Genomic DNA, 27,267 nt, shown 5'->3' with positions numbered 1-27,267 from the left:
ATTACTCTCACACTGCACTGGATAATTTATAGTAAGTACGCCTTCTACACATTAATATTGAAGTTAAAACATTTTCCTCTTAAAAGTTGGAAAATAGAAATCAGTTTTTGAAAAAATACGAGTACTTCAAAAATTACTTCTATTTCCCAGCTTTGAAGATGAAAATGTCTAACATCAATATTAATGTGTAGAAGGCGTACTTACTATAAATTGTTTAGTGCAGTGTGAAATTCATCTACCTTTGTAATTTTGGGGAAGTTTCCCTGTGCCAACAAGGCAGCAGAATAAATACTCCCCTTCCTATTTTTGAATACTAATATAATGTAATTGTTAAAGTACTTTTTTACTCAATTTTGAATCTGCAAGGTTACATTTTTATGCTGATACCTGTTGTTTCCATAAATAGCATAGATGAGAATTTTAATTTAATCAACACACAAGCTGCTTGTAACTTAAACTTTTCGTGATGTTGGTTTGCGTAGTTTTAAACAAGTAAGCCTGATATGGTGGACAAATTTTATGTGCACTGGTTTTCTCGATGTATTCTCGTTTCCTCCTACTTTCTTCATTGCATCACTTCATTATCATTGCCTTCTCCTTTAGCCTTGAAACATAATCATGCGACGTTACACACACACACACACACACACACACACATTCACACACACAAACTTAAATGTATATATATTAGTTTCATTTTGATTAAAGGAAAATATGTTTGTACATTCTATTTTTTATTTGTCAAATAATAAACTAAGTCTATACATGAGCACAATTTTTATAACAACTTAGATAAGACAATGAGGATACATGAACCCTCTGAATATGCCTACAAAGTACTATGACAGATGTATGCATTCGTTGGCTGTGTCGACTGTCTGTGTCGACTGCCAATGGACACGAGATCCTCCCAGAAGTTTTTCATTTGCTATAAATGTGTCTATGCCTTCATCTCCCTGGAAACAAAGAGATTGTGTAATTAGTGACAATAGAAATAAAAATAAAATGAAATACTTATAAATCTTATTCGTGTATGGCGATATCTCAAATAATATTAGTGTTGCTACGTTCTAATTTGAATTAGTATCAATTGAAATACGATAATATAGACTCTGGTAAAGACAGTAAAGAGAATTACGCAATATTTCTTCAATTAATATTGAAACCAGAAGTTGTAGTAGATCTACCATTTAGTGTTTTAGCAGAGTGATTAGAGTGGAAATGGAATATATACTAGGGACGCTTAATCGATTAAAAAATATACAATGTGAGATTACTGTCTATGCTCTATAGTGATCAACGTTAACCGGAAATGGTTTATTTCTATCACTACAAGTAGGTGGATCACATCCATTAACGAACTCCTCCGAGATAATTATCTAGCTGTTGATTGCAGAAAACAATTTTAAAATTATCTTTTGTTGAAGAGTTATTGAGCGGTGTAACGGACGTACTAAGCCAGAGGTGTTTACCCTTGCGAGGATGGCCCTCTCGAGGGCATCCTCACCCTCAAATTCTCTCTCAACCATAATGACGCGAGGGCGATGACAAGCTTGGACAGCGAGGGCGAGGGCCAACTGTCACTGTCAGGGCTAGAGCGAGGACAAATTCCCAACACGAAGGCGAGAGCGATGGTCAACTCTCTTCGAAGGTGAGGGCGAGGGCCATTTCACTGTGAGAATGAAGGTGAGTGAGGTCGGAGTAAAATGAACACCTATGGTACTAACATTACAATATTATATATATCCCACTTGCGTGATCCTAATAAACATCAAATGAAAGACTTAAGACCTGACTCGTCTATGGCGATCTTTATAATAATAGTAGGGTTGTCACGTTCTGGAAGGATTAATATCAATTGAAATAAGATTATAAAAATAAGGAAATTGAAAGGTAACCAAAAACATTTCGATCTGTTTCATCTATGCAAGACAAGGAAACAATAAACCTGAAAATTAGTCATTTCTGCTTATGTGTGACGAAAGAAAAAAAAACATAAGTGGCGTCTTTTAGCGGAGCTTCCTGAATCAATGCTTGTTCTGCCACACTTAATACATCGAACAGTTTTAAGAAAGGCTATGAGTCACCAACATAAGTAAAATCCTCTGATCAGGAAAAAAAAAGGAAAGAAAGAAACAATGAATCACACCACAAATTCTAAGTTATATAAAATTTCACCGTTATTCGATTTCTACTTTTTTAGCAATTGTTAAACAAATTACTAGAATGCTTTGAGAACAGTAGCGTAACTAAGAATGCATGCCCCCCTCCATCCGCGAAAATGTCAAAAGGGCTCTTCCTGTTTCTACGTTCATGGCACACGTACAATTTATACAGTAGTAGAGTTATTTTTCCATCTAGTCAGACACTACTTGCTAATATACAAAAATTGCACATTATTATTATTATTAAGCAATTACATGGGACTAAAAAGTTTCTTAAAAGAAATAATTTCTAGGAATTAGGAATTAGATTTCTGGGCTGTCGGCATCTAAGGCCACGTTAGCCCATCCCGTATGAAGGATGACGTCCCTCAGCGAGCCCACTGTACGATGAAAGGGAAGGAAGAAAGGATTGGGAAAGGAAGGAAGCAGCCTGGGACCATTATATTAGGTACCTCCATCCCGGCATTTGAATGGTATGAATGAACGAAACCCAAGAAAGACTTCACTCAAGATGGCAGGTCTGAAAAAGCTACACTCTTTCGGCCGAGTGTCCCCACCAGGAGTCGAACCTGGGACCGCTCACCTCAAAGGCAAGAGCAGAAATAATTTCTTCCTAACGTTCACATTACAACTAACATATGAAAACTCGTCAAAACTTGTGGAACTTGCTCACATATTTCTAAACCGGCGTATTTATTTTTTTTTTCCGGAGAGTAATTCGCTGACTACTTTCTCAATATCAACGTGGTGCCATTCTTCGCTTTCAGTGCTCAGGATTGGCAAAGGGCTCAACCAATGCCGTAACTTTTGCGGGGAATGGGGAAACTGCCCTCCCAATTAAGCCCCCATTGTTTGATAGGATTCATTTGATTAAAACTTTGTTGCTTTGTATGATGTGATATGAACAGGAACTTATAAATAAAGCTTGGAATAGGTTTACCACATAACAGGAAAAAAAAATAACGAAAATGTGTTCCGAGCCTCATTCAGTAAAATGTGTCCTATTAGAGCCCCAGACAAAATATATATTTAGTAAGGCTTTCAACATATTGTCTCATTTAGTTAACTTGTGAAGCACCGTACTATTTTCAAAAGCATTGCAAATAATTTAAGATGTTTCTGCTGCCCCACTATCTGAACGAAATACATTCCTTTAAGATGTAGCATATATGTAATCTGGATCTTAGTTTAGTAAACCATCAACTGGCGCCCCAAGAAGTATCAAACACGTTTAGTAAGGATTTCACTTCAAATGCCATCATTATTCTAGGGGGCCTCAACTTGACATATTTTAGGAGGTCTAATTAATGTTTGGTCTTCCAAGAAAAAGCCCAAGTTACGGGGCTGAGCTCAATTTCATCTTCGACCTTGTTCTACGAATATAAAGTTTGATGGCTTTTAGTGTACTGAATGATCGCTCAGGATTGGCTTCGTCAGAGGCACAGTGAGATACAGTTGCAAAGAAGTACACAAATCCAGAACACTACTAACATAGGAAGTTATCTACGACTAAATAATTGGCTAATTAATTCCAAGTTAAAATTTCACTAAATTGTTTCTTCACTACTCATCGGAAACTTGTTAGTTGTTGCAACAAAAGGCGATACATTTTCCGAGTAGAATTCACTAAATCTATTATAGCTGGTTCCGTGATTTCTTTTTCCTCTAAGTAGAGTACTCTTGCAGTAATATGAAACCTGCAAAGTGCTTTTAAATGGAGTTGAATTTCAGTTTAGCGTCCCTTTCAGCAGCGAGGCTATGTGAGACGTGGACCTACTGATTAACGTGGAATCCGAACGACATTAGCTCCCGCCGGGAATCGAACCCGGGTCTCCCGCGCCAGGAGCGCGTACGCTAACCGCTTAGCCACGGAGGAACTCTGCAAAGTGCTTTTAACATCCAAACATTATAAAGTTATACTCCGAAACTTAAGTACCGTGAGCCTGTTAGTTACGCCACTGCTTGAGAATACAGATTCTTTATTCATAGAAAGGAAACTTAATGACTACAAATCAGGGTTGGCTGGTTTAAACCATGGTTTAAACCAATGTTTAAAGCAGCTGTTTTTTTTTTCAAAAAAACCAACTGGTTTAAACCAAATAACGAAAATGTTCGTAAAAGTGTAAGTGTTTGTAAAATCTTGATGAACACACATTTGTGGGTTATCACGTTTCACTCCCGTATATTATTCGTATTATATTCAGACCTAAATTCCCCATTCATTACTCAAAAAGATTATACTACAAAAGCAACTTTTTTTTTATGTAAGTTTATAAATGTTTGTTTTGTGATTTTTTTTTTGTAGTTATTATTGTTATGTAATTGCAATCAAAGAAACATTCTAAATATTGTTTTGTTTACTATTGATAAAATACATCGAAATGCCGTACTTTGTGTGTGTGTGGGGAGAAGGAGGGTCATACAGACCCCACGAGAGGCATTTAGTGATATGAGAAGTATCTTCGATATCTATTTATGTATAAATGAGTCTGAGCCAAAGTGGACTCAAATAATTCGTATCTTTGTGATATGCAAATTAAGTCGTTGTATTTCTTTAATTTGGACCGATAAAAGTCGTTGTTAACTAACTTGAATTAAATTAGTTCGTCTGTACTCCGTAGTATTTTGAAATTGTCCATATGTAATTCAGTATAATGGTTTCACTTGTGCACTGTTTATCTTTTTGTCCTTCTGAAATGACTCTTGAGAGCTATATTAAGAAGCATGTAAAGATCAGTACAACGTATTTTTATCAGGATTCCTTCGTGAGTGAGTCGGCAGACGTATCGCATTTGTGGCCAATTAGTCCTGGTTCCGAATTCAAATGGAGGACAATTTTTCTCGGATGTAACTCGAGAAGCAGTTTTTATTCCGCTTTAAGCTTATGTGACCCCTTCCAGCATAACCCGGCTGTTGCATAATAACATCAAGGCGAAACAAACTTATTTCTGTCCATATATGATATGAATATATAGAGCAAATTATTTAAACCAAATAAACCTGGTTTAAAACAAAAAAAAAACCTGGTTTAAACCAAAAAACCCGTTTTTTTTCAATAAAAGCCATGGTTTTTGCCAACCCTGCTACATATACAGATGACGTTAGAACCATCCATTAGTATGCAAATCAAATTATTTATAAAACCATCCTTCTATTAAGATATTTCCAAAACGTATAACCTGGAAAGTAAATGTATTAACTCTGTAATTATGAAACTATGACTACAATTGAACGATAATGGACATATTCCTAATCAGGAAGGTATACAAAAATTATGTGTCCAACGAAACGCCTGACACGACTTACCTGTAGCTCTGCAATGACATATTCGTGGCTCCTGTAAGGTGCCGGCCTTCTCCTTACTATTTTAGCTCCTTTCTTACGTATGATTACACCTTGTGGTAGTAGAAATGGAAGCAAATGTAGTGCGCAATTGATTGCTATAGAGAGAAAATATGACTAAGTCAGTATATAATAATGTTTGGAATTAGTAGATATTGCTATTGTCTGCCAAAATATTTTTTGAAGTACAATGTAAATCACACTAAATTATTCAAAAACTACTTCCATGAGTTGAAATAAGGTTTTACTTAAAGTGTACTGCTTTCTAAAGCCCTAGACAATTGTTATATTCCTTAGCACAATGATGGGGAAACATTTTGGGCCGCAGGCTAAAGAAAAACGAAAAAATATAGGTGGGCCAATATAATTAAAAAAAACAGTGATTGTATCACTTGTAAAACCAAGCTCTATTAATACTCGAAAGATCATGAAGGGGAATGTGATAAATGGTATTGTGAATGCATTTTTAAACATTTCTCATAATTTGGCTGGAAGTATAATCCACTGATTCTCAGAAGTGAAGTTATATTCGTCAGGTAATGAATCACGTCGTGGGCTGGGTGGAAACGTTTAAGGAGCTACATCTAATCCACGGGTCATGCTTTGCCCATCACTGTCTTAAGACGTGAAGATAATAAGCCAAAGATGTGCAATTTTGAGTTCATGTACGTTTATTTAAAAGGTATTACGTGTTTCAAAATACTGACTTATTTTTACTTTTCAAAGTAAAGCATATAAAAGCTACTATTTGCTGCGATTGAATTATAACAATAAAACAATGTTTGTGAATAGACACTATAAAAAGATAATGTAAAGAAAGAAAAAAAAAACAAATGGGTGCTTTGCCAGAAGTAGGGTTGTGTTGATGACAAATAGACTCTTGTGTACATATTTATACATGCAACCTGAAATATGAAATAGGAGTAGGATAGTACATAGTAGTCATAAGTATTGAATCTTGTCAAGGCAGATTTTTAATTGTAGATTCCATTACAGGGAAAACGAAGGTAGTAGTTGAATATAAAAAAAAAGCTTGAAAAAAGCTGTATCCCTTAAACAACGTGCTTTTCTTTCATGTGTACGCAGGGGGAATGAGAGATGAATTTGTCACTTGAGAAATAAAGGAAATGGGGGAATGAAGAAGTGGGAGGAAACGGGAGAACTCCGAGAAAACCCACGCACACGGTGTTTGTCTACTACAAAGTTCATTTGGCGGAAGTTGGGATCGAACGAAGAACACTATGCACCACCTCGGCGCTTGGTAAGACGGATTCAAAAGCACTGTACTGTCAGATTCATATCCTGACTGAAATGTACCAGTATAAAGTCCCAGCATTGTACGGACAAGACATTAACCAGGTTGAACTGCACCAAGCCAAAGAATCTAACCAGACGGTAAAGGGAGACAGTGATGGATGAGACGTATGAATAATAATACAAAAATAGGTACAATGAAGGAATTGACATGAAACTCGAAAAAACTAACCTTCTGTGCAACTCGCATACCTTCATTTCCCAGGCTCCCACACTTCCCAATGAGTAACGAAACCAACACCCGTGTTAAACAATAAGTAATTCAGTTGAAACAGCCACCGTAGTGTTCGTAGTTTGAGGGAAAGTTCCCTAGTCTAGGGAAATTTCATAGGTAAATTTAGCAAAAAGGAAAAAAGGGAATTTTTCGATAAAACGTGAAAAATTCAGGGGAATTCTCTAGTTGACTGATTAACGAACATCACTACTTAAATTGTTCTTTGTTATTCAGAAATAAACCAATACAATTGCAATAGTTTGTGTGTGCTGCAAGTAGCATAATTTGCACCCATTGTTAGCTAGTGGGGTGCACGGTGGCTCAGTGGGGAGCGCTTACCTCAGGTGCATGGTTTCCTTGGTACGATTTTCACCCAAGCAAGCTTGTGATAAACAACATTGTGTTCGTGGATTTTGTCGAGGTACTCCCGTTTCCTCCCAATTTCTCATTCTTCCATCATCATTCACTTGCTTTAATCATCGTCTCCCTTAACCAAAAGGCATAATCATGGCATGTTAAACTGAAAGATTTCACTATATTTCATTTTGTTGGCTGTGTGTATACTTTTGCAAAAAAAAAAAAAAAAAAAAAAGTAAACGTAAAAATAGAAGGAAAAAGTAAATGAATAAAACAAATGTGGTTGGTAGCAGAAGCGTCATTTCAGATTTTGCTTGTGGGAGGGCAAGACCCCTTGATATAAGAAAATTTTGCGTTTTTCACTGACTACTATTCTACTCAAAAAATCTATATAAATCTCAATCTCAGGGGGTGCAATTACCCCTCCCTGCCCCCTAAATGACGCCACTGGTGGTAGTTCCCTTAATAAATTAAAATAGCTAAATTAAAATTATTACATAACTTCTGTCATAAGTATTGGACACTCAACAAACAACGGAAAATTTGATAAAGTGAAAAGTTTGTGTCAGTCGAGGGAAATTTTCTTAAAGAAACCTACGAACAGTGCCACCAGGTTCGTCCTGCACTGACTCGGTTAGATAGCATTCATGCTTTTATTGCCACCTAGCACAAGTTTGTTCGTGTTTATGCCATACGTCCACACTGTATTTACATCTGAAGTTAATCTGTATGTAGTACTGAAGCTTGTTATTTAGTGCTGCTAAAAAAAAAAAAAAAAAAAAAAAACTTTAACCCAACCTGAGAATGTAAGAAATGTGTCAAAACTTGATAGAACAGTCTGCTCGAGTAATGCCTGTGGTTTGTTTTTACATTGTAGCTTTTATGCAACAGATACGGAATCCGTATTTATATGGCAATCGTAAAGGAATTGCAATTTTTCAACTAATACTTCTGGTGGTCCCTTGAAATTTTATCTGTGCAAGTGAGCAGGCAGGTAGCCAGCCCAAAAATGTAGGGGGGGGGGAATCCAACCATATTATAGTTCATTTGCAAACCTACCATGAACATTTTAGGCAGGCAGTAAAAATTTAGGAGCCCGACCCCCTAGACCCCCGCGTGGATACGGGCCTGCAAGTGAGGGCAAGGTTCTAGATTACTGGTCCCCCTTCCCATTGAGCAATAATAAAGACAGAAAACAACGTGCCGTGCGGGGCTCTAAACCGCCTTCACTAGCTAACGCTCGCTCGGCAATACTGTGTAGATTAAATGTATAAACTTTAGTAGAGAAAGAAACCAACCCAGCTACTAACCTACATGGGGGACCAGTAATCTAGAACCTTTCCGCAAGGGAGTTTTTTCATGTCACCCGCCACAAATCTTTTAGGGGACAATAAGAAGGAAATTATTAAAAGAATTGTATTTTAACAACAGTTATTTAGAGTGCAGCGCCAAAAGTAAACCTGCACGCCCCAATTCAACAAAAAAAAAAAAAAAAAAAAAAGGAAACCATTTACTGAATATATTGGAAAGTCGCATATCATTAACACAACAACTTTGTCTAAGATATATTAAATAGAATGCCCAGAAGCATAGAGTGAGGCTTCCGGGCATTCTATCTGGGAACCAGTACCTAGAAGCATTACTCATGATTTTCGAAGGAAAATAATGGATTGTCGTGATTAACCGTCAATCGATTATCGCACACAAGCAATGTTGCATTCACACTTAAAACTAAATTCATGTTGCTAGCGGTACTTACCTGCGAAATCCTCTATCTTCTTGTCTTATAACATATTGTTAATAAATAAACAACACTGTTTTGAATGATCTCCATGTTGGCTTCTAACTTTCTCTTTATCCATCCGCTAAGTAGTTCCTCCATCAGCCAGAATGAGAACATATAGTTCAGGATTATAAAGGACTTTTGTGCTCTTATGTTAGCTTGTTCGTACTTGTTTTCCATAGTCTTGCATTTGCAAACTGTCTTTTATATCTCACGATATTCAATAATATATTTATATCATAAAACAATATTTTTTAAGACTACATTATTACTCGTTTTTGAGAACCAGTCTCTGACTCAAATATGCAACTAAATTTCCTCATTCTCATTTTTTGAGTTATTTTCTCCTCAAAATTGAGACTAATTTACTCAATTTTTTTTGAGTAGTAAAATGTATTCATTTTTGAATAAATCATTTTTAACAGTGTAAATGGGATTTTTTGTCAGTTTAGAAAATCCGAACTACCTGTAGTCCTAATTAGTTCGGATTTTCGACTTCCTACTGTATATGCTGCAGACATGTTATAGCAAGTAAGATTACTAGCATCAGGCGAAAAAATAGTTTAAACTATATTTTCCTGTTTTTGCAAATATTTCCGAACATTTTTTTTTTCTAATGGATTCAAAATTTCCGAAAATTTTACTTAAAACTAGGAAGATATCTCTATAAAATATATGTTTGATTTATATTAACTAAAATGATTCTGGCCCCGTTATTTTAACACTTCCCTGCCATCAAGGGGGAACTTCATAAGATTGCTCAAGATAATTTTAATGCGTCTATACTAATTAAGCTAAATAGGATTATATTTTAGTTCCTTTTGTAGCCATAACTCCATTCTATCACGGTGCTAACTTTGAAGTGTTTGGATGAGTTGTGCACAAAATTTCCCTATTCTAATACAAGAAACATAAGTACTCTATTATCTTAACTCTAAACTAGTAAATACAAAACACTTTTAATTTTGAAAGCATAATATAATAAAATATTCGAAAATTTCAATTTTACCCAAATTTTCCGTTTTTTTCCAAGCTCGGGAGAACCGTAAAAAAATGTTCTTTTAAACCCAAAATTTCCGGTTTTTTCCCCAGGCCTTCAAAACACTAGTCTGAACACACATTGCACCGATGGACCTCCGCAGTCGATGACCCAATATGCGTTCAGTTGTGCGACTAAACCTTGGCACAGTGGGAGAGTGTTGCAATTTCTGATGAATCCCGATACCTTCTTCTCATAAGGATGGGAGTGTGCGTATCCGTCGTGTTCCAAGGGAACAACTCCTTGACACCTGTACTGCGGGACGGAGACAAGCTGGCGGCGGCTTAATTATGCTACGGTTAACATTCACATGAGCATCCATGTGTGTAGTGGAGCTCGAGCAAGGCACCATGACGGCCGAGGCGTATCGCACACTGTTTGCAGACTACGCACACACCCTCATGACGATCATGTTTCCCAACGGTAGTAGTATTTTTCGACAAGTTAATGCACCATGTCACAAGGCCAGGAATATGATGGAGTGGTTCTAGGAACACAGGAGCGAGTTCCTAGTGATGTGCTGGCCCCTCGACTCGCAGGATCTGCACCCAATCGAACACATCTGGAATGTGATTGAACGTGACGTCACGACGCATCGCCCCCTCCCCGGAATTTACGGGAATTTGGTGACCTGTGTGTGCATATGTGGTGTCAACTCTCTCCGGCGACCTACCAAGGATCATTGCGTCCATGCCAAGACACGTCGCCGTTGTTATCAGTTCCAAAGGTCGACATACTGATAATTAGGTAGGTAGTCATAATGGTCTGGCTGATGTGTGCGTATATTTTAACTCGTACATTTTGTCTCGACTCGAATTCGAGTCGAGTCGAGACAGAGACTGTCGAGTCGAGACTCGAGTCGAGACAGAAACATATTTTCGAATCGAGACAACATTTTCTCGAGTCGAGTCGAGACAGGCTTAAATCTCGACTCGACTCGACTCGTGCGCATCCCTAGTAATTATGAAATAATGAATGAAATAGTGGGAGGAAATGGGAAAACCCCGAGTAAACTCACGCACACGATGTTTGTCCACCACAAAGTCCACTTGGCGGGGGCTGGGATTGAACCCGGGACCCCAAACACCAGAGGTGAACGCTCTATCACTGAGCCACCGCGGCCCCTAACCCTCCAATCTAAACTAGTGTAGCAGAAATCAATTGTTTCCGGTTTTAACGTTGATCGTTGTGGTGTTCAAATGATAATAGATAGCGAGAAGCGGTATCTATAATTGAGTTTCAAGCATTGTTTCATTTTCACTCTGATCTCCTTACTGAAACAAGAAGTAGTGGAAATCTTAATATCATTTCCGGTTTCAATATTGCTTGAGAAAATATTGATTGCTTTTCTTTATTGTCCTTACCAGAGGTTTCTTAACAGAATATGCATATAAATTCACTACGACGTCATTTTAATGGATAAACCGCAGTCCCTTTAACCTTTCTTGTTACAGGCCAACCTCGGCAATCCGAACGCCGCGCTACTCCGAACGGCCTTTAGTCGTCATCTCTACATACATACTTTATTTTTAGGTTGTCATGTCAGAACAATACAACCTAAACTAATTAAAAAATGGGATTAATCAGTTCAAGATTCCACGTAAAGAGAAAAAAATTATACAGATGGTTGACGGGATAAAGAGTGAAGGGAAGGTGAAGTCTATTTGAAAAATTTGGGGATGGAAAGTGGTTTATGCTTGACCTTTCCGCCTTGGTAGGAAGAGATGAGAGTCCAGCAAAAAAGCAGGTCAGAAAACGATTAAAAACTTTTTCAAAGTACTTTTTTTTTTTAACGTAAAGACTGTACTGCTGGCTTTACGTTAGAAAGAAACGTACAAAGAACTTTAAAGAAAGTAACGTACAAATTTTCATTCTGTAGTAGGTCTTTATCGTGTACATTTTCAATTTATTGTACGTACGTACATACTGTAAATAAATTTATGTACGCGTGTATGCTTTTCCTTAGCATTCCTTGGTAATCCGAATTGCTCGAGCAAACAGATATATTCGAATTAATGAGGTCGGACTGTATTAAAATAAAGCAGGTAAAAGGTAATGTTAGTACGTTCGTTACTCCGTACAACTCATGAGCAAGGGCCTTTTTTCGCAATCGATAACTAGCGTAATTATCTCGGACGAGTTCGTTAATAGAGCTATTCCATCCATCAGAAGGGATAGATATCAACCTTTTTCCTGTTTAAGATTTATCACTATAGAACTGAAACGGTAATAGGTACAGAGAATTGATTTTCTGTAATTGATTACCCACCTTAACAACATATTTCATATCCATCCTTAATATTCTACTAAAACCGGAAATGCTAGAAATTCACAACAACTTAATGTTCCAATATTGATCTACATTAAGAAAAAATATGAAATAACGAGAGACTGTTCTCCCGCAATCGATTCAGCTTTTTAAGAATAGCCACTATCTTTACTTTTAGCCATATATTCAAACTGGAGGTAGTAGAAATCAGCAACTTATGGTTTTAACGTTAATCCCTCTAGATTAAAAACGGAAATAGATAGTGAGAAGAGATTTTCTGCAATCAATTAAGCGTCCCAAGAATATATCCTGTCTCCATCGTTAGCTCTCTACCAAAATCGAAAATGGAAGGAATACTACAACTTCCGATTTCAATTCTGATCTACCTAGGGCCAAAATGTTAAGAGATAGCGTAAAGCTATTTTGGAATCTAGTTAGCGTTCTAAGAATATAGAGAATACTGTTGTCTTTACTGATAAGCAAATTCAAGATCAAGAACAGGGTGTTTTTAAAAGAGAGAACTCGTATAGACTTAGGATTTCTACCTACCCCAAAAGTATAGATAAAACAAAAAGACTCATTTATAACTCATTTGATATGAAGAAATCTACGACTGATATAGTTCATTCCTAGGGTAAGTTTATTTTTATTTTCTTTCCTTTTTTTTTTTTTTTTTTTTTGCGTGTCTCTTTCCCCAAAATGACTGAGATAATTTTGCTTATATTGAGTACTAGCTGTCGGTTAGCTAGGGGCTTCGCCCCCATCTCCACGAGACTGCACGGCGTACGACCTTACAGCTCATGACTCTGCAAGCATACTGAATTTTAGTTGAAATATCCGGGGCCTTTGTCCCCAGTCCCCACACACACATCCCAGTTGCTCGGTCTACGGCCTCGTACCTCCTAAAATTCCAACCGTACCGAGTTTTAGTTCAAATACCAAGTTTCATTTCCATAACATTTTTGGATTCCAGGAATGTTATTTTCATCTTATTTTCATTTTTCTCTTCCCGCTCTTTTTCTTCCCTTCTATTACATATATAAAAGAGCTGAAATACGTATCTAATTATTTTAAATGAAAGGTCCAACTACCACATTCCATGTCCTAACCTTCAGAGATTCCTACATATCGACATTTTATTTTAATAATTGGAGACCTCATTCTTTTTTTCTCTTTCCACCTCTTTTCTTCTTCTTTTTACTAAAATATCAAAAAAACCGCTTGATAGCTTACATATCTACTTTTTAATAATAAATAATTCAAATACTAAATTTCAAGTCTATAACCTTAAGGTTGAACATCTTCTATAATAATTGTGATCTTCAATTCTTTTTCTTCTCGTTCTTTTTCTTTCCTTCTTACAAGCAACGTACAGAACAAGGCAGGATCAGATCCGAATCAAACTTCGCCCAGAGGACACAATAGAAAAGAAGAAAAAATGCCAAATTTTAGCTGCCCCCATCCAGAAACACCGGAGATATTCTCCGCAACATAACACACCACGCGACAATATAAGGTAAACGTCGCAAGATACCCATTTATGTCGAAAACGGAAAGGATGGGCAGCACCAAAATGATATCAAGATATTTGATATGCTATAACACTGACTTGGCAGCCATCTTGAAAACCGCGATCTTGGATATAGCGTAAGGTATTGAAATGAGAAGCGGAGTGTGTGATATAACAACATAAGGTAAAATGCAAAAGGAAAACCAATGATGTAACCGCGAAAAACATATGTGTAATGGTGTGGACGGGACGAAGTGTGGAAGCCTCGGGCAAAACAAACGTGTATTCGAAGGACAGAATAATAGGTCAAGACCCCCACGACAATGATACGCGACAAGTAACTGCAACAGTGTCTGTGCATGGAAGTGCATCCGCCTTGACAGATTATGGCTTTCGAGGATATTGGGATTCCGTTTGGGACAGTGAAAACCACAGTTACAACCCCCGATACAAGCGCTCGTTTGGAGACAACATAAACTACAAAGAACTATCTCTTATGGAACAGTAATTCGGCAGCTCTCTCCAGAGTGTAGAAGATATCATCTTGGATTGGTGATCAAAAGCACGACCTACCTGTGATTGAAGCCCACTCCTGGACAACATTTTGTACGTTTCGTGTTCAATTTTCTTGCTGTTTCGTGTAAACAAAAGACATTTCGGCCCACATATGTTTAAATAACATTATCTGAAGCAAAGTGTGTACGAATGAGAAAGCCCAGCCATGTTCTAGCTTACATTTCTTTACGAATATTTCTTTTCCTTTCCGCGGTTTGCTACACTGTTTTGCGATGGTTCCAAACATACACAATATCAGGGAAAGTCAGCGTTCTTTCGACTCGTTTCATTTTGTGGTAAACTAGCCTTCTAGTGGGAGACTGCAACAACTCATGGAACTCATCGAGTCAAAGCAGAACGCTGACTTTCCCTGATATTGTGACTGTTTGGGATCGTCGCGAAATAGCGTAGCAAACCGCGCAAAAGAAAAGAAACATTCGTAAAGAAATGTAAGCTAGAACATGGCTGGGCTTTCTCATCCGTACACATTTTGCTTCAGATAGTGTTGTTTAAACAAACGTGGGCCGAAATGTCCTTTGTTTACACGAAACAGCAAGAAAATTGAACAAGAAACATACAAAACTTGTTCAGGAGTGAGCTTCAATCCCAGGTAGGTCGTGCTTTTGATCACCAATCCAAGATGTATGTCCTACACTCCGGAGCGAGCTGCCGAATTGCTGTTCCATAAGAGACAATCCTTTGTAGTTTATGTAGTCTCCAAACGAGCGCTCGTATCGCGGGTTGCAACTGTGGTTTCCACTGTTCCAAACCGAATCCCAATATCCTCGAAAGGCATAATCTGTCAAGACGGATGCACTTTCATGCACAGACACTTTCATGCACTTTCATGTTGCAGTTACTTGTCGCGTATCATTGTCGTGGGGGTCTTTCCCTATTATACTGTCCTTCGAATACGTTTGTTTTGCCCTAGTCTTCCACACTTTGTCCCGTCCACACCATTACACATATGTTTTTCGCGGTTACATCATTGGTTTTCCTTTTGCATTTTACCTTATATTGATATATCACACATCCCGCTTCTCAATACCTTACGCTATATCCAAGATCGCGGTTTTCAAGATGGCTGCCAAGTCAGTGTTATAGCATATCAAATATCTTGATATCATTTTGGTGCTGCTCATCCTTTCCGTTTTCGACATAAATGGGTATCTTGCAACGTTTACCTTATATCATATTGTCGCGTGGTGCGTTATGTTGCGGAGCATATCTCCGGTGTTTCTGGATGGGGGCAGCTAAAATTTAACATTTTCCCTCTTTTCTATTATGTGTCCTCTGGGCGAAGTTTGAGTCGGATCTGGTCCTGCCTTGTTCTGTACGTTGCTTGTAAGTCATATATAAAAAAACGCTGAAACGCGTTCTAAGTATTTGAAATTAAAAGTCTAAATACCAAATTCCATGTTTCTAACTCTTATAGTTTCCGAGAGATCGGGATAGTATTATACTAATTGCAATTTCCACCCCTTTTTTCCCTTTCTACCTCTTTCCCACGCCTTCTAATTAAAGTTTCGAAAAACGCTGAAACGCATGTCAAATAATTTTGGATAAGAAACTTAAATTCCAAATTTGAAGTATCTAACTTCAAGGTATTCGAAAGTATGCCAAATTTGTAAAAATACTCCCCATCCCCTTTCTCCGTCGAATTTCCAAAAATTCTTCCTTAGTGGAACCCTACGTCACATACGTAAGAATTGTCCAAATTACAAATTTCTAGCTTAAGGGGTTTGGCCTGTAAGCTGATCAGTCACTCACTCACTAACTCAGTCACTCAGAACTTTGGTTTTTATATAGAGAGGTATCAATACTTCATTAACAACCTTATTCTGTTACATAAGTCATTTAGCTGATAAAAATCTACGATGAGTGCTTAATTTTTGAGGGCAAGATCTTCTCGGACGAATCAGCTCTGAGGACTGCTTAGAAAGAAGTTTAAAAAGAAAGACGAACGATATGCTAAAAAATGATATTACTTATACATTTTTAATTTTACACAATTAATTTCAAGACTATGAAGACGAGATCGAAACTTGGCGCTTGAAACAGAGATCGATATGATAGGAGACTCAGACACGGGTTTTGATTTGATACGAGACCAAGACTAAGACTGTTATTTGTCGACCAAGACGAAACTGACAAGGGAAGAGTCACCCAGATCATCCCGAAACCCTACTTCAAATTTTGTATTTGCATCTCACCCTTATTACTATTTATCTCACGATTTACTCAGTCCTTACTGCACAAAAGCAAATAGAGACCGTAACTATTGAGTAATTAGGGGGTACACACAAAATTCCAATTTAGGTTCCAAACCTTGATTTTTTCAGTTTTCTGTTTACCATACTAATTTCTTTTTCTTTTCCTTTTCTTTTTTTAAAGGTTCGTTTCTTAGATATTGACATGATACTTGCAGGATATATTAGTGGTAGACCAAATTTTAAGATTATTTGCAAGTATCTGGTAGCAATGTTTCCAGCAGTAATTTCCGATTTATCTTAGAAATTCGGAAAATTTCCCTTTTTTTTCCCTCCTAAGTTCCTACCTCTATAACTGACTCCCTCTTATAGTTTACATTGGAACAAATGCACTGCTCTCTGAAAGCCTCGTCTTTGGCCTACACAACACATCATAGAAAGTTTCACTTGGATAATTTGGGGAAGTACAGTTGAGATTTACAGTAGACCTTGTCTCTCTAAGTGGAACGATAATAGGACTTTTATAAACGTTGAATCAGATATTTTTGGTAATGACATCCTTAGTTTATTAGATATCATCATGATACTTGTAGGATATATTATTGGCATACCAAAGTTTATTTTAAAATAGTTTGTGTCTGTCTTCTAGCAGTGATGCCAGCCACAGAAAATTAAAATTCCCGATTTTAGGTATAAAAGTCGGAAAATATCCCATTTTGCCTCTATAACTTCCCTCTTATAGAGTACATTGGAACACACGTACCAGGGTCTAAAAGCCTTGTACTTAGCCATCACAGCGCACCATAGATAGTGTTGATTGCGTAATAAGGGACCCTGCAGCTCTTGCATAAGTATTTATTTTAGCTTCTGAGATCAAAAAAGTGTCAAAATTTCGCGTATATGATGAGAAAGACTTTATTCTTTCTGTCTTTGTATGACAGACAGCGACTTTACGTTTCCACTGTATGTTGTGAATACACAAAAGTATTATTTGAAGTGACTTGAACCCATGTGGCAACAGTGTTGTCAGCTACGAAAAATCTTAAAATTCGATAAGGATTTTTCTTTGTTAATTTTCACTCCTACATTTCTCACCATAATTTCCCTCCCGTTGGCAACACTAAAATCAAACTTACGCCAAAAAATGCCACATGTTTGCTCTAAAAATCAAGGTCCTAACCATATCAATCATATTAATAGTCTTTGAGTTACCGTATATTGCATTAACTGAAAGTCGACGAAAACGCCGAAAATCAGGTGGTCTCGAAAGGGCTGTAGTGAAAAATGGTAATAGCCATCAAGAAAGGGGTTTCATGCAATCAATTAGGCATCTCAAGTATATACGATAGATTTTCACTCTTATATATCTACTAAAGCGTGAAGTGATAATAACTTAGACCCTCATTTGGCCTAGTGGGTAGCACGATGTCCTTTAGTGCGTGTGGTCCTGGGTGCGATTCCCAGTGAAGATACACTTGAACGAAGAAAGTGTTTCAGATTCCACTACAATTAATAGGTGCACGTTTCTATTAGCCGCTTGGCATAACCATGAAACGTTAAACTGAAAAAGAAGAAAGAGAGAAATATCAACTAGTAGTTTCAGTTTAAATATTAATTGTGAAATCTACCAAGCGATGAATACCATACTCCTCCACAGGCTGTACACGTGACTCTGCTAGATCTTGTTTAAATCGAGTAGTAGACTTACTCCTATACAATTGGCCAGTGTGAAGTCCAAGTAGTGAGGATTGTTGGAAATACTCAACGAGCATAAAGTATGTACCATATTATATGAATTGTGTTAATTTTTAGGAGTTATCGTGGAATGTTTTTCTAAACTGGGAGTTTAAAGTTGGAGCTACAGTGATTCTCTCATTCTTTGGTGCTTTTAAACCTAGGAGTTGAAATAATTGGCAAAACATAATATAATGTAAAATAAAATAAATAAATAAATAAAATTTTAAAATAGATGAAAATCAAATATAATTTTACATTGAAGTATTGCCTCACATTTTCCACGTCGTAGATGTAGGTTATACTCCATTCTTAATGGACTTTTATTCTTAAATGATTTAAACGACGTGAGGTAAGGATTATGTGAAAGACGCAATAAGCATATGCACCATAGGTCTTAAAATTGAGAAATTCGAACACCTAGTGGATTGCGCCTCAGTAGCCTCATGATCAGTAGCCTCATGATCATGTGGCCTCAATTTACTACAAATTCCTCATATGAACATAAGAAAATAAACTAGTAGTTATGGAACATAAACATAGAACTGTTTATTTCTACAGGTGTTGATGCAATTTAAGGAATGTGAAAATAATTTCCGTCCTCTTTTCTTCTTTGGAAATTTTGTCTCAAAATGCTCCCCCTCGAACGGTGGGGCGCTTCTTTGGGGGGCAGTTGCCCCTGCCCCCACAAGTTAGGGCTCTGCAATGACGTAGCCTCAACTTGAAGAACATTTCGTGATATTTTCCTCATTGAGGAACGTCTATATAACTTGTTTTTGAGTTAAACAAGGAAATCTCGAATAAGTCATTAAGACACTTACACAAGTTGCTTATATTTTCTTATTTATATTTTTATTTATATTTTGTTCATATTTGTTTGTTTTTGTTATATTTGAGTATCTTGTTTATATTTTTCCATGAAACGACTTTAACTAGGTATTGGTTTGGGTGGAAGTTTAAATGGCGCGGTGGGTGAGTGGTTAGCGCATTGAATTTCTATTTGGGGGACCCGGGTTCGAGTTGCTGCCCGGCAGAAGCTTTTTCAAGTTTTATTGTTTCAGTTTCAATTTTAATGCATATTCAGTGTGATAAGCAAGATCTTCTCTCCTCCAGAAAGAAGATATTGGAATGACGAAAATTGGAGAAGGTCTCTTAATGGAGGCAATCATTTAAAAAGTGAATTCCAGCAGTTGTTCTAGATTTTATATTTTCAGCTACTTTCAAGCATTTTCTGATTCATGTGTGATCAGTGTTTTTATTTCCTTGATTATAAGTATATAATGAAAAATATACATTACATACACAGCAACAGTGAGATTAACTTATGATATTCATTGGACAACACGCTCTAAACCAGAGAGATTGATCTCAGAATGGAGAAATGTTTCGTGCGTCATCTACTCACAATTTTACTTCCATACAGACTTGACTCAGTGCTACCAACTGCTGTCATTGACGAGAAAAGTTACGTGTAAGTTGGGCTGCATCTGTCTAGGCGTTCTCACAACCGCAAATGACCTGGACCCCAAGTAATGGAATTAGAGCGCTTAGGGGGGAAATGGGGGAAATTACTTTTGTGACTGGCTGTGCATTGTTATTTCATAGCATTGTTACAGAAATAATAGTTTTGGGACTTCCTATACTTCTTCATTCTAGTGGTAAAAGAAAAGTAATGTTGGGTTTACAAATTCTAAAAATTAATAAATAAATAAATAGAAACGAATCGGAGGATTGTGTCAGCATTTAGCTAGGCTACAATATGTGACTAGGAAATGAACATACTGTATGTGTGAAAATAAGCTCTTTTTGTCATAGAAATAAAGGCTTTCTTCGAGCTTGTTTCCTGATTTTGATGGCACTACGGATATTACACCTAATGGAAAGCACTATGTGGATATATTCAAAATCAACTACTATCTTAGGCAGTCAGTAAATAAAAGTCAGTACTTAAATTGTAACTTGCACTGAAAGTTTAAACGTATTTCGGAAATTGCTAGGCAATACCTTTATTTTTAAATAAATACACACACACACACACACACACACACACACACACATATATATATATATATATATATATATATATATATATATATATATATATATATATATATATATATGCTTCTATGACATAGTAATCATTAGCCACGCCATGATGTTTCTCTGGATACACCACTATTTATTCTAAGAACATTCAAAGATTTAGTATGTATAACATGCCACACCAATCTCAAACGTGTATTAATTTGTATATTGTTTGTTTTAAAACAATTAATTGTTTTGGAATCGCATCCTAATATGCTTAATATAATTTGTTCCTACCAACATAGGTGTGTTTTAAAAAAAGAAGAAGAAGTAGCGAAAGCTGTTCCAATCGAAAATCCAGATTTCCTCCGAAATCCGGAAAGTAAAAAATCCGGTTTCGGAAAATAAATTCTCGGATTCCGGATTTTTGTCTGTTCCTAATGTGGAGTTACTGTTTTCGTTTTATTCCGATAGAGGCGCTATTGAAATACACTCATGTCCAAAATAATTGTCGCATATCTATAAAGTTGTATTTTTGTTTTATTGTTCTTATTTACTGCTCTTTTGACATGAAATTTTCCACATACATGTCTTTGCCGATTATACACATACTAACATTATAACAAATACCCGGCGAATTCGTTATCAAATTATATTCTTACACCACCATATTTATAGATATCCGACAATAATTTTGGATATGAGTGTATATAGTAGGTGCATGAATTTAAATCCACTTCCTTCAGAAGTTTCGTAGAATTGATTGCATATTTGAAATGTGAAATTTTAACTTTGCGTTTATTGAAAAATTCAATCCTCAGAAGAACCGGGTCCTTTATTCGTTGCTCTATGATTGATTGCCGCAAGTGATTTTGTGCAGACTGATTTTCAGCATTCAACAGCATCTTTAAATATTTGAAAAAGTACTTATTTTACTTCTTTTATATCAAAAAGTACAATGAAACCTGTATTAATTAAGTTTAAATGCAAATTATAGGAAATATTCAAAACAAATGTTATAAAAACGTTTAAAGATAGATGAAGATAACTGACCAAGGAAAAATGCATCAATACCATTCTGCTTCTTAGCGGCTACAGTTGGAGAATTGACTAAGGAATTTAACAGTTTATAACCTAACAGACAACTAATTACTCCGTAATCAAACCAGTGATTTTTTTTCGAGCTTACTAGTAGCTATATGGTAGCGTATGCACCTTCAGGGCGGGAAACGCAGATTCGATTCCCCGCTGGAGCTAATGTAGCTTATATCCCACGTTAAAGCTGTAGGTCGAGGTCTTATATAGCCTTAGCGCTGAAACGGACGCTAAACTTCGATCCACCCAGTTAACTAATTAAGATGGCGATGAACTTTTGTTTTTGGAAGCGCTTAAAAGCTTTGATTTTTATCTAAAGTTTTGGTCTGCAGCATGTGACGTACATAATCTGGAACGACTGCAAACAATTTTAACTTACCATAGTATAGTGTTAGTGATGGTTTCAGGGAAGGCCCGAATAAGAGAGACATCTCTTTGATCGTGGTCAATCTGGGTTATCACTATCTTGACCCAGATTTACTCGAAATCTCTCTGAAGACAATCTTTTAAAATAATTCATATGTGTTACTGGAACCGTAATACTGTATCAACTTAGTGTGTATACGAATAACAAGGGTTACTTCGAGCATCATTTTTAAATCCAGATCTTGATACATCCTGTAGGTATTCAAGTATTTTTTTTATATAATTATCTTGTACTTCATCTTCCTCTTCTTCTATTAGAATCCCGCAGTGAGATTCATAAGATTGTTTTTAGTACGTCCGCCCGTTACTCGGCACGGTAACTCCTTGAATGGATGCGAATTCTTGAAATCTTTTTTTTTTTTTTTTTTTTTTTTCAGTAGATAGCTAGAGCGATCAACTCGGCTGACCGGTAATGGAGTCAATTTGCTAACGTATTAACGCATAATGGCGACACTAACAGTGGTAATTTAAAGACAACAACCCCTGCATGTAAGAGAATATTTGAATTTTTGAACTGTGGCTATCTGTAGCTCATATTCCATTCATGTGTGCGAACTTTTGAATTCCATTTTCTACAACGGACAGTTAGAGTAATTCCTTCTACCAAGTTTGTTAATGAAATCAGTCCGTCTGCATCGTAACTGATGACTGTCTTTAACGATGGCTACTCTACAATTCATAACCCTTACATATGAGCAATTTTTTAAGTTCTGTATTTTGCAATAGCTAGATAGAGAATTACTCTTTCAGAATTTGATACTAGAGTCAATCTGTTAATATTGTAACTGGTAGCGGTGGCTTTAACGATGGTTATCCACATCCCATACATGGAAATATTTCGCGTATGGGAAATATTATGTTTACCAGAGTCCATGTTTACCAGAGTTCAGCACTAAAATAAACCGAGAAAAAGAGGGTGTTTAGTGGCAGACCGGGATATAAGTGAGGGTAGGATATAAGTGAGGGATAAGTGCGAAAATAGAACATAGAAAATGTCTAGAAATGCCATGTTAATTTTGAAACGAGTAGAGGGATTGAGGTCACATGTTTGATAGGAGGAATGCATGTAGAGCTCCACTGAATAGGCGTAATGTGAATCATGGGGAACATCTGAAAAGCCGCCATATTGAAATTACCGCAAGAAGAATATACGGGAAAGGGGTCATGTGACATATGGCTCTTGACGCACACCGTCTATTGAAATCAATAGTGGCCAGTACGATTTGACACCTCTGTTTACTTGCAACTGTTATGGACCTTAAAAATGATTATGTGGTTGATACAAAAATGGAGACAACAGTGGGCAACATTTGAAAAACGATAAAGATGGACAAAGATGGACAATCGGGCTCGTCACAGCTGTCGCCGGTATTGAAATTGAAGCAGTAATCGACAAGTGTCATGAATGAGCCAGGTGCTGTTTGAAATATCCAGCTTTGTAGAAAGCATAATAGCTTGGAACCTTGCTGTTGTAAACTGGAAGTTGGTGAGTGATTGCAAGTTAATGAAGTCCCGTTCTCATATTTTAAAGTCGAATGACTGGAAAACGGTGTCTGTTATATATTTTACGAAATTGTTATACGGACGGAAAAAGAACATATCCAACGGTTTGTATGAGTGACGTGCAACCATCAGGGATAAGGAATCTGTAAGTTCAACATTGTCCAGTTGCTGCACCAACTCTTCATCTTCATTGGCTCTCCATGAATCAAAGAGGAGCAGCAATTTTATTTGCTCCATAGAAGACCAGAAAACGTCAGTCATGAATTCTTTCAAGTTGTCTTTTGTCGTATTTGCATTTTTACCAGCATATGAACCAATATTGGTGGGATCGGGATGTTTGTTGCCTGGAAAGTGGCCTCATTCACGTCATCTTTGCGACAGTATTGCTACATTGCCATAGCGTGGAACGCTTTCTGTTGCAGAGGTCTCAATACAGGGTTTGTCCGGGAAGTAATATGACTGATTTTATTCCGCCATGACTGTACTTCGGAGCGTGCGCGCACCGACTGGATCCGGTAGAGGGCGTTCCTAGCTAACGAACGAGCGGCTGGTCAGTTGTCTCCGAGCACACGGAGAGTCAGGACAGGCTTTTTCGCGCGACGTGTTTCTGTGCGTGGTGCAAGCCGAAAATGCAGTGTTCGTTAGAGCAGAGATACGCGATTAAATTCTGTGTTAAACTCGGCAAATCTGCGACAGAGACGTTTGATATGATCAAGCAGGCTTACCCAGATGATGCTTTAGCAAGAAGTGGTGTGTTTCGGTGGCACAAGGCCTTTTCGGAGGGCCGAGAAAAGGTCGCCGATGAAGACCGTGCTGGAAGACCTTCGACTTCGACAAACACCGACAATGTGACTCGTGTGCGCGAAGTTTTGAACTCAGACCGTCGACTAAGTATTCGTTTAATTGCCCAGATGTTAAATTTACCAAAAACTGTGGTTCATGAAATTGTGACGGAGCATTTGAACATGCGCAAGGTGTGCGCGAAGATTGTCCCAAAAGTGCTCACTGACGACCAGAAATTGCGGCGAGTGGAATTGTGCCAAGAAAATTGAACATGCGCAAGATGTGCGCGAAGATTGTCCCAAAAGTACTCACTGACGACCAAAAATTGCGGCGAGTGGAATTGTGCCAAGAAAATTTGAACATGTGTGAAAGTGACCCCCAATTTTTTAATAACGTAATCACAGGTGACGAATCATGGATCTTTGAGTATGATCCCGAGACAAAGAGGCAATCTTCCGAGTGGCACACGCCGGCGTCTCCTCGCCCAAAAAAGGGAAGAATGAGCAAATCCAAAGTGAAAACGATGCTCATTGTCTTTTTTGACATCAAAGGCATCGTCCACCATGAATTAGTTCCTCCTGGACAAACCGTCAACACCAAGTTTTACGTGGAAGTGCTCAAGAGACTCAAACGAAGGGTCAATCGGGTCCGACCAGACATCGGAGCCGACTGGAAGCTGCACCACGACAACTCCCCGGCTCACACCGCCTTTCTTGTGAACAGCTACCTGACCAAGGCCGGCATCCCAACGCTTCCGCAGACGCCCTACAGCTCAGATGTGACCCCCCGGACTTCTTTTTGTTTCCTCGCCTGAAACGCCCTATGAAAGACAAGCATTTTGAGACGACATAGGGGATCCAAGCAGCTTGCACCGCGGCTCTCAAGACTATTCCGGAGAACGACTTCAGTGATGCCTTCAATGCTTGGAAATCGCGCTGGCAGCGCTGCATCGACGCAGAAGGAGCCTATTTTGAAAGTTTTTAAAGAATTGTAACGATTGGCTCAACAATTTTTTTTTTTTAAATCGACTCAGTTCTACTACTTTCCGGACAAACCCTGCATGTATTGGCGATTATTGATTTCAATAGACGGTGTGCGTCAAGAGCCATATGCAACATGAACCCTTTCTCGTATATTCTTCTTGCGCTAATTCCAATATGGTGGCTTTTCAGATGTCTCCCATAATTTACATTACGCCTATTCAGTGGAGCTCTACATGCATTCCTCGAATGTAACCATAGAAAATCTACAGGCAGGAAAAGCAGCAACTTCCACAATCAACGGTATAGCATATCTACATCTAAACCCATATAAGCTATAGTTATTCCAGGCATTCGATGCTGGCAGTAATGAAAAAAGATTGGAATTAGTACTTTTACAATTTTGTAAGATTTCGAAGATAACACTTCTTCTTAAAGGTTATTTTTTTTTCCAATGAATCAACATTTCATAATTCTGGTAAAGTGAAATGAGGAAATATCAGAATTGGAGGACTCAAAATCCAGCATGAAAGAGAATATCCAAAACTGAGTGTCTTTTGCGACATTAATTCTGTTTAACTGTGACTAGAATTAAATATTTGGGCAAGCTCCAAGACTGATTGTTTCCACAAATTCATGCAAAACTGCACTCCACCTCACTTTCGCTACAAGATACAGGAGAGTCTGAATGACACAATTTCAGGACGATCGATTGCAAGAGGTGGCAACATGATCTTGTCCATCTTAAGTGGCCTTCAAGGTAACCAGATCTTTTCCCTTGTAGTTTTTATCTGTGGGGGTACAAGACAGTGTAAGTATATATTTGCATTTGTTATACTACCTATGCCTGCTACTCTTCACGATCTGAGAGATCGACTTATACAGCAATGAGTTCAATAACCATGGACAATTAATTCGTGTGTGGCAAGAAATGGACTATTGATTGGACTTTCGTGGCATAGCAAATGTTGTTCAGAACAAATGTTGAAAGCATAAAAACTTGCAAATGTGTTGCTCATGATGAATGTAGAAAATAAAACTCTGAACTTTCCTCTATCCAATGATTTCTCGTATGCATCTCTATATATTGTCGTTCATTAGAAATAAATATTTTAAATCTGTTCCTTCTTTCTGAACACTCATGTATTATTCCATGGTGTGATAAATATGTTTCTCATAAAATTTTCACCTGAATATGTGTTGAAACTTGAAGTATCAGTTACTTACAATAGAAAATCTCTCCGATCCTTCGTTCCAGCCGCCAATAGCTACTGAAGTTTTAAGATTTGAGTTCTTTTGTTTAAGTTCATTGAATCTTCTAAATCCACCTGAAAAGTTAAAAAATAAATTATTGTTTTCAATCTTTTTGCGTAACATTCTCAAAATCTGATAGTCCCAATAGGTAAAATGATCATAACAGTGAAGCAAAGATCTTTTACAGACATAATTTTGTTTGCATTTAACTTACACTATGATAATGTGCTATCGTACATTTTAGCTACTTATCCTTTTTACAGTTAATATATGATATAATAAGTACTAGTGTGGGTAATTGTGAGGAGTATATGTGTAATGCTTAAAGATGTGAGCGACACTGATAGAAGACAAGCAACAATACTTAGGTAGATAAAATCTGCTTCACCGTAATAAAAAATTATCAATTATTTGAGCAATGAACGACATAATTTTTGCGCCATAAAAAAATGTTTTCCTTGGAAAGTAGTCACGAAAATTTAGCCTCAAGCTTGTCATTTTGTTCAGCTTGATATAATCTATCGTCTGATATTTGTTATCTTTGGACAATTTTACAGTTAAACAAAATTAATTAAAGCTTTAGAGTTAATCGTAATTTTGGGCTATGTCTCACTAAGTGAGCTGTCTTCTGCCATCTTGTTAGTGTCATTGAAACGTTATGTAATATTATATTTCAGGATCAGTTTCACCTTAAAAGATCGAACAGTAT

General features: G+C 37.3%; 1 protein-coding gene and 1 long non-coding RNA gene across 2 annotated transcripts in view; both read right to left on the bottom strand.

Moving 5' to 3' along the window:
- LOC145679387 (putative chitinase 10) overlaps positions 1–27,267 on the bottom strand; it is a 378,497-nt gene that overhangs the window by 246,573 nt on the left and 104,657 nt on the right. Inside the window, exon 4 of the mRNA XM_081749970.1 lies at positions 26,532–26,632. Within this exon, the coding sequence (XP_081606096.1) occupies positions 26,532–26,632 (101 nt within the window). The remainder of the gene's footprint in view (positions 1–26,531; positions 26,633–27,267) is intronic.
- On the bottom strand, positions 733–9,384 carry LOC145678435 (uncharacterized). The gene is made up of 3 exons (XR_014130392.1): positions 9,152–9,384; positions 5,472–5,605; positions 733–956 (listed from the first exon to the last, which is right to left on the bottom strand). It is a non-coding gene; the product is annotated as an uncharacterized LOC145678435 (long non-coding RNA).

This window comes from Thermobia domestica, chromosome 2 (genome assembly GCF_964235325.1).
Source record: "Thermobia domestica chromosome 2, izTheDome1.hap1.1, whole genome shotgun sequence".
In the NCBI taxonomy this organism is placed as follows: domain Eukaryota; kingdom Metazoa; phylum Arthropoda; class Insecta; order Zygentoma; family Lepismatidae; genus Thermobia; species Thermobia domestica.
Note: the sequence above shows the minus strand (reverse complement) of the source record. Positions and strands in the feature narration are given on the sequence as shown.